This window comes from Moschus berezovskii, chromosome 13 (genome assembly GCF_049115385.1).
Source record: "Moschus berezovskii isolate FMDL1 chromosome 13, NW_MosBer_1.0, whole genome shotgun sequence".
Taxonomy (NCBI): Eukaryota; Metazoa; Chordata; class Mammalia; order Artiodactyla; family Moschidae; genus Moschus; species Moschus berezovskii.
Genome location: NC_142472.1, coordinates 15,486,416 through 15,498,831, shown reverse-complemented (window position 1 = coordinate 15,498,831; position 12,416 = coordinate 15,486,416). Strand labels below are relative to the sequence as shown.

Genomic DNA, 12,416 nt, shown 5'->3' with positions numbered 1-12,416 from the left:
TCTCCTCCTCTGTCGTCCCCTTCTCCTCCAGCCTTCAATCTTTCCCAGCACCAGGGTCTGAGTCAGCTCTTCCTATCAGGTGGCCAGAGTAATGGAACTTCAGCTTCATTAGTCCTTCCAGTAGGGGCTGACATAATCCAGGACCCTGAAGAAATTCCAGAAGCGTTTACTTTTTTCCCCCCAAATATTGCTCAGATTGTCAAATCAACTTGACAATTTGTTTTCAGGACACTGTCATGTGGTTTGTATGATGTCAACTTACTTTTAGATAAATGCAGTCTGATTTTCTTGAATGAAGACATTTCCCAATTTTGTGTATCTTTATAAATAGCCCTCAGAGTCTGAGTGCTAAAAGCACTAACTAATGATAACAACCCCAAATGCCCTGGGAAAATATAAAATGCTACAAGTTCCAGTAATCATATTCTAAAATTTTCGTTTTCTTCCTTTCCTATAACCAAATAATAAAGAAAGGTCGGGCTAGGCCTTTGTCTCCCTAGTAAAACAGGGTAATCAAACCATTTAAATACCACCAGTCCTACTACCCAAATTCTCCCTGACTTGCCTCTTTTTGAAATATTGTCTGAGTTATGTTACTGGGAGATATTGTGTGCTAATGGGTTTCTTTCTACTGTTAACAGGTTTTGGATTCAGAGACATGGAAAGAATATAGTTGGCCATGTGCTTTGCTGCAAGATAGAAACAGCCTATTTTACAAGATGGTGCAACAACTGGGCGAAGCAGAGGCTGCTGTCCTCACCAAAAGGGCAAAATAGGTGAGCCTGCTGCGGGAAGCTGTAATTAAAATTCGCCTCCAGGGTGCACTCTTCACAGGATCTCCCCCAGGGGTCTGGGAACAAGCACTCTGTGCTCTTTTCAGTTAGAAGCCTCCAGGGAGGAAGCTTCATGACTGGGTCTTAACAACACGTGGCAGGTGGAAGGCACGTCTGCTGAGAATCTGCGGCAGTGCTGGGGGTGGGGGTGGATGTGCGCCCTTCTGTGTGCACACACCTGTGCCTGAGACAGATTTTGGATTTGACTTTCCACATGTTCGGACTCTGGGTTGAGATTCTCATGGAGCACTGAACACTCTCATTTGCAGACCCTTTCCATTCATTCTGATTGGTGCTCAGCACATTTGTGATACAGGTTCTGTTGAGGAATATCCAGGAAACCTGAGAGTTTAAGGGGAAAAATCTTGGAATATTTTGATTCTAGGAAGACCTTCCAGAGAAAGGTGTAATCTATATCGAAAACTCTTACCTGAAATGGTCACTTTCTCCCTAATTCCTTGTTGTTTAGAGTTAGGTCCATTCCCCCCCACATTCTTCCTCTACCTTCTAGAAGATGAAATTGTCATCAGGACAAATGAAGAACTCATGATACCGTCGCACCGTAGCCTGAATGGTGCCTGAAGGTTTACAGAGCACTTTCTCGAGATGAGATGTGTGAGGCTCTAAGCACTGTACATGGTGTGAGGAACGGGCTCAGTGAGTAACGCTCAGGTCACGTGGTGTCTTCCTAACAGAGGCGCAGTGGTAACCAAGGTCTGCTTTCAGAGGCTTAGCCGTTGTCATGCAGCCATCTCTAAGTCCTTCTGGAGCCAGGTGGGAGTGGGATTGGGGTTGATGGAAAGATAGATGGAGGGAAGGAAGGTCTGGTGTTCTTGCCCCTTAACATGCACGGCTCAGGGTGGGATGTGGCTTCCCCATCGAAAATTTATCTCTGGATGTTAAATTATGGGTATATTTTCCATGCTTCATTCTTTTCTGTCTCTCCCAGATTTTCACTTGTAAATAGAATAAGATTATTTGTGTAATATTTAAAATGTCTTAAAGAAACTATGTCCCAGTGTCTTCAGTTCAGTTCAGTCGCTCAGTCGTGTCCGACTCTTTGCGACCCCATGAATCACAGCACGCCATACTTCTATATGAAAGCTTTATCTAAAATGTGGCCAAGTTCATCACTGTCTCCTCTCAGTCCTCTCTGGAAATGAGGAAATACAGAGCAGGACCTTCCACTGCTCATCAGGTAGGGGACTTCCTGGGTCCCAGAGCTGGCTGAAAAGTTGGCAGAGTTAGGCTTTGTGCTTAGGTTTGAGGAAAAGAAAGTCTGTGTTCTGAACTTCTCATAAATACTTATATTGTGTGCAAATGTTGAGAAGCTGAACAAGGAACTCTGTGTTTTATTCTGCCTGAAATTCACAGAGTACTTTTATCCACTAGAGTGTCTCCCAGTCAGACCATCCATCCTGAGACCTAGAAAGCCAGGAATCTCCCAAACCCTTTTGCTCTTTTGATCTTAGTCATTTCACATCAAAAAGAGGTGTTCCCACCTGTAGGTCAAAGTCTTCATTTTAAAACTATATTATCATGACATTGAGTAATGAGAAATAGAACACAGAATTTTAGATTGGTCCAGATAATAAGATAATAGGATTCAACCCTCTCTTTGTACAGGTGAGGAAACTAAGGTGCTTTAGCAGGAAGGTGGCCCTATGTATATAACTGGTGTTAAGCTAGTCTGCAGCAGACACAGAATTATAAATTTGTTCTTTCAGTAAACATTTTAAATCAAGTGTAACATACATACTGAAGCAGACATAGGTCATAGAATTAGAAATCTTGTGATTCCTGGCCCAGTAATCCTGCACCTAGTCTAACAGTATTAATGGTAAGTTACATTTGTGTAGTCCTTTATTATTTATTTTATACAGTTCTCACATGTATGATTTCACTGACCCTCCTGATGGTCCATTTTTATCCCATGTCATGGATGAGGAGAGTGTGTCCAGAGTTCACTCAAGGTCACAGAGCTGGTCCAGGAAGCACTGAGGGGGAGTTGCTGAGGGAGGCTGTGTGCTGTCCTAGGTACTGTGTTCTGCATCGAATCTGAGAACACTGCTCCTGTCACGTGGTAACCAAGGTAGGGCCAGTCACTGAAGTTCACAGGGTGACAGAACCTCACTCTTGGATTTCAGTCCTGCCACTGGCTCAGGTCACCTCTACAGAGAGAAATACATTTCTTAATTCTCATCCCATCTTGACATTACTTCTGCATACTCTGCATCCTTTTAGGAGGATAAACTATCAGATTATCAGTTTTTTGAATGTGTAAGTATCAGATATCAATGCATTGTTTAGCGCTATAACAAGGGGAGCGTTAGCCTAAGTCACAAGGTTTTCACTGATAGAACAGAATTCATTCATCTGAAAAGAAAACCCAACATCTGGGAGAAGGTGCTTCCACATCACATTTTCTTGAACTCGTAGCTCAGGTGAGCTGATCACTGTCTGATTGACCCTTCTGGATGATCCTTGAAATAGTAGAGAAAGTCCCTTTTAGATACATAAAGCTACAGGGGGCAGTAGTTTGCTACGGCTGCCATACAAAGACCAAACAGTAGGCGACTTAAGCAGCAGGGACTTATGTCCTCACAGCCCTGGAGGCTGGAAGTCTGAGGTCACGGTGTCACAGCGTTGGTTTCCTCTGAGGTCTCGCTCTTGGCTTGTAGACACTGTCTTCCCTCTGTGTCCCACATGCTCCTCCCTCTGTGTGAGCCTGTGTCCTGGTCTCTTCTTATGAGAACTCTAGTCTGTTAGATTAGGGCCCACTTGTCTGATTTCATTTTAACTTTATTGCCTCTTTAAAGATGCTGTCTCCAAATACAGTCACATTCTGTGGTACTGGGGGGTTGAGGACTTCAACATGTAAAATTGGAGGTGAGAGGGTAACAGTTAGGAAGACCAGGGGTCTCCAAACGGAGGGAGTAGGCTGCAAGTGTCAGACAATTTTTATCTCTCTCTTAAGCTGCAGGAGGAAACACACTACTAGTGATATATTTTTTTCCCCTTCTCTATGCAAATTTATATCCCTCGGAAAAAAAGAAATGCAAAAAGGTAAAATGGTTGTCTGAGGAGGCCTTACAAATAGCTGAAAAAGAAGAGAAGCTAAAGACAAAGGAGAGAAGGAAGGATATACCCATCTGAATGCAGAGTTCCAAAAAATAGCAAGGAGAGATATGAAAGCCTTCCTCAGTGATAAATGCAAAGAAATAGAGGGAGAAAAATAGAACGGGAAAGACTAGAGATCTCTTCAAGAAAATGAGAAATACCAAGGGAACATTTCAAGCAAACATGGGTACAATAAAGGACAGAAGTGGTATGGACCTAACAGAAGCAGAAGATATTAAGAAGAGGTGGCAAGAATACACAGAAAAACTGTACAAAAAAGATATTCATGACCCAGATAATCATGATGCTGTGGTCACTCACGTAGAGCCAGATATCCTGGAATTCAAAGTCAAGTGGGCCTTAGGAAGCATCACTACGAACAAAGCTAATGGAGGTGATGGAATTACAGTTGAATAATTCAAATCCTAAAAGATGATGCTGTGAAAGTGCTGCACTCAATATGCCAGCAAATTTGGAAAACTCAACAGTGGCCACAGGACTGGTAAAGGTCAGTTTTCATTACAATCCCAAAGAAAGGCAATGCCAAAGAATGCTCAAACTACCGCACAATTGCACTCATCTCACAGGCTAGCAAAGTAATGCTCAAAATTCTCCAAGCCAGTCTTCGACAGTATGTGAACCGTGAACTCCCAGATGTTTAAGCAGCTGGATTTAGAAAAAGCAGAGGAAGCAGAGATCAAATTGCCAATATCCGCTGGATCCTTGAAAAAGCAAGAGAATTCCAGGAAAGCATCTAATTCTGCTTTATTGACTATGCCAAAGTCTTTGACTCTGTGTATCAAAACAAACTGTGGAAAATCCTTCAGGTGATGGGAATACCAACCACCTGACCTGCCTCCTGAGAAATCTATAGGCAGGTCAGGAAGCAGTAGTAAAAACTGGACATGGAACAACAGGCTGGTTCCAAATCAGGAAAGGAGTACATCAAGGCTGAATATTGTCACCCTGCTTATTTAACTTATATGCAGAGTACATCATGAGAAATGCTGGGCTGGATGAAGCACAAGCTGGAATCTAGATTGCTCAGAGAAATATCAATACCCTCAGATACGCAGATGACACCACCCTTATGGCAGAAAGTGAAGAAGAACTAAAGAGCCTCTTGATGAAAGTGAAAGAGGAGAATGAAAAAGTTGGCTTAAAGCTCAACATTCAGAAAACGAAGATCATGGCATCTGGTCCCATCACTTCAGGGCAAATAGATGGGGAAACAATGACTGGCTTTATATTTGGGGGCTCCAAAATCACTGCAGATGGTGAATGCAGCCATGAAATTAAAAGACGCTTGCTCCTTGGAAGAAAAGTTATGACCAACTTAGACAGCATATTAAAAAGCAGAGACATTGCTTTGACAACAAAGGTCCATCTAGTAAAAGCTATGGTTTTTCCAGTAGTCATGTATGGATGTGAGAATTGGACTGTAAAGAAAGCTGAGCGCTGAAGAATTGATGCTTTTGAACTGTGGTGTTAGAGAAGATTCTTGAGAGTCCCCTTGACAGCAAGGTGATCCAACCAGTCAATCCTAAAGGAAATCAGTCCTGAATAATCATTGGAAGGACTGATGCTGAAGGTGAAACTCCAATATTTTGGCCTCCTGATGGGAAGAACTGACCCATTTGAAAAGGCCCTGATGCTGGGAATTATTGAAGCCAGGATGAGAAGGGGATGGCAGAGGATGAGGTGGTCGGATGGCATCACCGACTCAATGGGCCTGAGTTTGAGTAAGCTCTGAGAGTTGGTGACAGGGAAGCCTGGCGTACTGCAGTCCATGGGGACACAAAGAGTATTACAGGACTGAGGGACTGAACTGAACTGATACAAATTTAAAAAAAGGTTTCTTTTAAAATTCTGTGTTGCCATAAGCATACCTGTTTCCACCTGAACTTTTCTCAAACCTTGAGCTAACCAAAGCATTTTTCTCATGAAAATGTTTGTCTTAAACTATGTAAATGTAAATGAACTATGTTTTTACCCTAGACTCTGTCTTCAAGTGGGTTCCCCCTAAGACTCAGAATTGACTTGACAAACCAGTATGTTTTACTCATGCAAATATTCTCTTAAGCTATGTCAATGAGACTATATGTGCTTCAAAAGCTGCCTTTCTTCAAGGTTCATGTCAATTATTTTATGGCCAGGGACAAGTCACCTTGTGCCAATGTTATCTCAAAATGCATGTTGTGTGTGAGGGGTCTGGTGCAAGTCTCTGACTTTTGAGACATTTCCTTTCTCTGATTAGCATGCTGCTAGAAGCCATATGGATCTTCCCTGTAGCTCAGAGGGTAAAGAATCTGCCTGCAATGAAGGAGACCTGGCTTAGATCCCTGGGTAGGAAAGATCCTCTGGAGAAGGGAATGACAATCCACTGCCGTATTCTTGTCTGGAGAATCCCATGGACAGAGAAGCCTGGTGGGCCATAGTCCATGTGGTCGCAATGAGTCAGTCGTGACTGAGCGACTAACTATTACTACTAGTAGCTATATAACATCCATCTAAAGACTAGCAGGGGGCACTCTTTCTGTCTCCTGATGTCTATGTCAGAAGCTTTCTCTATCTCTTTTATACTTTAATAAAACTTTATTACACAAAAGCTCTGAGTGATCAAGCCTCATCACTGGCCCCAAATTTTATTCTTCTCCTCTGGAGGCCAAGAATCGTGGGGTCTTTTGTGGTTTAGCAACAGCCTTTCAGATGGCACATGGTTCAGCTCCAAGAATAAATGCCTGTCATCCATTCTGTTCTGTGATGAAGCAGATCAGGTTGAGATTTTTTGAAGTTTCTTTGTTCCCAGTGTGTAACATAGGTGTCATTTTGTCTATTCGTGAAATCACCTAATATGGCCCAGAAGTTATAAAATCCTCATATCCTAGCTCTAGGAGCCTGGTCCAGTTGGATAGATGGAGGAGGCACTTAGCATCCACGTGGCCCTGTGTCCCCCAGGGCCTCTGAGCCTTAGGTCCTCACCTGAGTGTAGAACAGGATTACAGCCCTGCCGAGTTCGTCACACTTATCACAGGGATCAGATGAGAGAGCAGATGCTTAAGTGCTTTGAGAATATAGAGCATTTAATGGTATAAAAGTGGGATCATTTTGTAAAAGGCTGTAGGTAGAAACCTTTCCTCCCAATAATAAAACAAATATACCCATAGTTCTTCTAGGTTACTTTAGAGACTCTAAATCGGGGGTCCCCAACTGTTGAAGATCCTTTTCAGTATTCAGTTCAGGTATTTCAGACCATGAAACAAAGTCCTTTTCAGTTGAAAGTTGCTAGAAATAATATTTTCTTTATAAAAAATTGTATTGAGAAGGGTTATGGGGAAAAGAGCCAGATGATTTTGGAAAGAATATTAAGCAGTAGAAAATGAAATGAATTTTATTTTGTTCCTTTAACCGTTTTTAGTTTCACCAAAAGAGTACTTAATATATAATCACAAAATATGTCTAGCTTAATAAAATGGAGGAGGGTGATTATATGCAATTAAATTCCCCTTTACTTCCACCAAAGGCTCTTTTTTAAGTGCTTCCATTACAATGGAAATAGCCTCGGATTTCAGCCAGTGGGCCCACGCATTCTTGGAGGGTTTATTTTTCTCCTTAAGTGACATTTAAATATATAACATTTCATGTGCAGAGCAGGTTATGTTAGCAACAAGAGAATAAGAAAGTGCACTTACTATGAAGGTCAGTGTCCTAGTGCTTTTCTGTTTCCTGTGTGAAGTTCATTCTCTCTCATGATAACTTTGCTTACAGCACCCACAAATGCACTTGTAGGCAGGTTTTATAAAAGAGATCTGGAATCATATGTCTAAGCAACCCAGGTTGACATGAGTCAGCCTCTGATAGACGATACATTTTCTATTTTAAAGACTCAAAGGGAACTTTTCACATTCTTCTTTGAGGAAAAGAGTTATACTTGAAGTCGTTTTTTGCCCAAACATGTTCAGAGATAAAATAATGTCAGGGCTTGTAAAACCTTATTTTGTTATGTGCATCTGTAAGGAACCGAGATACAATACAGCTATTAAAAAGTGATGATTGTGGAGCTTGACAGCACTTCATTTCCTTTCTGTTCTGATTATACACTGAAAAATACTAATATACCTGATATACTGAAAAATACTGATATAGCTGTATCTCTTCCAGTTCAGTTAGAATTTGGTAGAATTCAAGCGCTGAAAGGTCTGGAAGAGATCTGTCCTATTATTGGGTATCATCTTATATTTTAGAGAAGTCTCTTGGTTGAGTCATTGTTAAAGCGTTTGATTCTCTTTTCATTCTTGGGACCCACTATACACAGGTCACATGTCTATAGGCCCTATAACTGCTTTGCCACACAAATTAAACACCAGGATATTTCATACGTATATGCCAATGTTTCAGTGCCTGTCAATCAGAGTTTATAAAATATAAACATAACAACCTGCTATTAGCATCCAAATCTACTGTGCTCCTTTTATGTGTGAAAATGACAAACCCTGTTCAGATGCTAGTTTTCCTATCCACTTTGTTACCCTGTTTTTAATGTATTTCAGGGAATAAAATGATTTTGCTTAACAATTTACTGTAGTGATAAAGCATATCTGTGAGTCAGAATGACCAGAAATCTAGTAGATCTACAGGTTATTTGGCATTACGCCCAACCCCACTGAGGGTTTTAATGGGGCTGCTTCCTCCGTAGAATAAATACAGCCCTGGTTTTCTAAAACTGTGCCTCCAATAGCAATATAATTGCTTCACTTGAAGAAGGAAACATAGAAATGTGTTGTCTCAGGAGAACGACTTTAAAACTTTTTTTTTCCATTGGAGGCTAATTACTTTACAATAATATATTGGTTGGTTTTGCCATACATTGACATGAATCTGCCCCGGGTGTACATGTGTTTCCCTTCTTGAACCCCCCTCCCGCCTCCCTCCTCCCTATATCCTCCCTCCGGGTCATCCCCGTGAACCAGCCCCGAGCATCCTGTATCATGCGTCGAACCTGGACTGGTGATTCGTTTCTCATATGATAATATACATGCTTCAATGCCACTCTCCCAAATCATCCCACCTTCACCCTCTCCCACAGAGTCCCAAAGACTGTTCTATACACCTATGTCTATTTTGCTGTCTCGTATACAGGGTTAGGGCTTCCCTGGTGGCTCAGAGGTTAAAGCGTCTGCCCCCAATGCGGGAGACCCGGGTTCGATCCCTGGGTCGGGAAGATCCCCTGGAGAAGGAAACAGTAACCCACTCCAGTATTCTTGCCTGGAGAATCCCATGGACGGAGAAGCCTGGTAGGCTACAGTCCACGGGGTCGCATAGAGTCGGACACGACTGAGTGACGGAACGGAACGGGATACAGGGTTAAGGTTACCATCTTTCTAAATTCCATATATATGTGTTAGTATACTGTATTGGTGTTTTTCTTTCTGGCTTACTTCACTCTGTATCAGTTCAGTTTAGTTCAGTTCAGTTGCTCAGTCATGTCCGACTCTTTGCGACCCCATGAATCACAGCACGCCAGGCCTCCCTGTCCATCACCAACTCCCGGAGTTCACTCAAACTCATGTCCACAGAGTTGGTGATTCCATCCAGCCATCTCATTCTCGGTCGTCCCCTTCTCCTCCCGCCCCCAACCTTTCCCAGCATCAGAGTCTTTTCCAGTGAGTCAACTCGTCGCATGAGGTGACCAAAGTACTGCAGTTTCAGCTTTAGCATCAGTCCTTCCAATGAACACCCAGGAGGCTCCAATTTCATCCACCTCATTAGAACTGATTCAAATGCATTCTTTTTGATGGCTGAAAAATACTCCATTGTGTATATGTACCAAAGCTTTCTTATCCATTCATCTGCAGATGGACATCTAGGTTGCTTCCATGTCCTGGCTATTGTAAACAGTGCTGCGATGAACATTGGAGTACATGTGTCTCTCAATTCTGGTTTCCTCGGTGTGTATGCCCAGGAGTGAGATTGCTGGATCATATGGCAGTTCTATTTCCAGTTTTTTGAGGAATCTCCACACTGTTCTCCATAGAGGCTGTACTAGTTTGCATTCCCAGCAACAGTGTAAAAGGGTTCCCTTCTCTCCACACCCTCTCCAGCATTTATTGCATGTCGACTTTTGGATAGCAGCCATTCTGACTGGTGTGAAATGGTATCTCATTATGGCATTGATTTGCATTTCTCTGATTATGAGGGATGTTGAGCATTTTTTCATGTGTTTGTTAGCCATTTGTATGTCTTCTTTGGAGAAATGTCTGTTTAGTTCTCTGGCCCATTTTTTGATTGGGTCATTTATTTTTCTGGAATTGAGCTGCAGGCGCGGCTTGTATATTTTGGAGATTAATTCTTTGTCAGTTGTTTCATTTGCTATTATTTTCTCCCATTCTGAAGGCTGTCTTTTCACCTTGCTTATAGTTTCCTTTGCTGTGTAAAACTTTTAAACATGTTGTTTTTGTCTTTTTCTCCCTCAGGTGTACTTCGAAAGGAGATAGCCAGATATTACTCACAGTGACCTGTGGTTATGAATGTTTCCTGTGGACAGCCCTCAGCCTTAACAGTTTTTGAGTCAACACTGTGATTCTACCATGAGTTCGTGTCTATTCCAAAGGTTTTTTTCCAGTAGGTTTTGCACTGCATAAACTATATTCTACTTTTTTTATACCAGCAACAAACATTTACACGTTATAAGATATTAGCTCTCCAGCTTCACTCAATGATTTCAAGCTCTTGAAAAGGGATTTATTAAGTTTATTTAAATGTTATATTACTTGCTTTCTTATCCAAATCAGAGGTACAGACCACTAATGAAAGCTGTCTCCCAGGTTTTGTGTCTTGAAAGACTCCAGAGCTAAACTCATTTTCTAAGATTTGAGACAAAGTTGTCACAAATGTTTTTTTTACTGTTCCCAGAATTACATATTACTTTCCAATTATTTCAGGGATTCTGTTTACTTGAAGACTGTGTGAAGTTGCTGTTTTGTGTCACCACTTCCTTTAACATGACTAGGATCCATTTTTCCACCAAAAGACCTCTGGTTAAAATACTACAGAGAAAACTATAGGAAAAATATATAACATACTATAGTTTAAATAACAAAAAAAAAGATATATGGTTAAATAAAGGACAATACTATATGTTCTAAAAGAGAAGGAAGAGAAAATATGCTTTCTCAAAATAGGAGCCCTTCTAGGGGATTTGCTAATGAAGGACAGATGTGTGCTAGACTGTCTTTTAGATAGAGGATTTATTTTATTTTTTACATTACAATTTGTGGTAAAGTATATATAACATAAACTTTACCATATAACCATTTTTAGTCACATAATCCAGTGGCATTAATCACATTCACAGTGTTGTGCAGCCACATTGTCTGGGTAACTTTTGGTAATTATATTTTTCCTATTCAGTGTGTTATTTCTGCAGAGTTATTTTGATAAGTTTCATTTGTCTAGGAGGAACCTGTTTCCTGTGAGTTTTGAGCTTGATTTACATAAATTTGTTCACAATATCTTATATGTTTAATCTCTACAGCATCTCTGACTGTGTTCTTTTGGCTTTTTTTAGCCTTTTTTTTTTTTAATATACTTGCATAACTTTTTCCTGTTTTCAAAGAATCAATTTTTTGCTTGATTGATGCTCTCTTTTTTCCCCTAGTTCATCATATCATTCTTTCTTTCCTTCACCTTTTCCTTAACTTTGAGGTTTTTCCTCTAAATTCTTAAATTAAAAAGAGGTTAGTAATGTCATCATTTTTCTAACATAGATATATAAAGCTGACTTATTTCCTAAGATCTGCGTTAGCTGCAGCCTGCAGGTTTTGGTACTCACCACCGTCAATAACCATGTAATATGTATTTTCTAATTCCTAATTTAATTCATTAACTATATCTTTTACCCATGGGTTATTCATAAGTATAATGTTCTCTAAATTTCAAATGCTAATGGATTTTTTCTTTTAGATTGAACCATGTGAAATTGCTAACATTCAGCCTTTTATAAGCTATAAAATGGCACTTTCATATGGTTCAACATATAGTTGTCTTTTGTTTTTAATATATAACAATTTCATTTGGTCAGACAACATAAGATTGTGAATTTTAAACCAAAGGTAACCACATTCACACAAAAGGTCCTTGTTTCTACCATTTTGTATTTTATTGGGAGTTTTTAAAATGCTAACATTTAATGTTAAAATGTTAACTGGTACATGTGTAACCAGTAATTTTCAATAAAAATCCTCCCCAAATACTGGAATGATTTCTGATACGTGTTGCTGGCTGGTTCTCTGGGATGCAGACTCAGATGGGGTTTAGTACTGGGATGTGTATCAGGGTTGCCCTTGGGGTCAACACTGTGGAATCAGGAGGGAATAAACAGGGTAAGGCAGAGGGAAAGATCAAGCTGGATCACCGGCCAGACGATCTTAGCTGACCCCATGTGAGTTTGGAGTGACGATGGCC

General features: G+C 40.7%; 1 protein-coding gene across 1 annotated transcript in view; it reads left to right on the top strand.

The window, feature by feature from the left end:
* Window positions 1-12,210, top strand: part of LOC148775810 (ATP-binding cassette sub-family C member 4-like) — a 148,190-nt gene extending 135,980 nt beyond the window's left edge. Inside the window, exons 29-30 of the mRNA XM_088842649.1 lie at window positions 642-776; window positions 10,427-12,210. Coding sequence (XP_088698775.1) covers window positions 642-776 — 135 coding nt within the window. The 3' untranslated portion in view covers window positions 10,427-12,210. The remainder of the gene's footprint in view (window positions 1-641; window positions 777-10,426) is intronic.
* The last annotated feature ends 206 nt before the right edge of the window (window positions 12,211-12,416 follow it).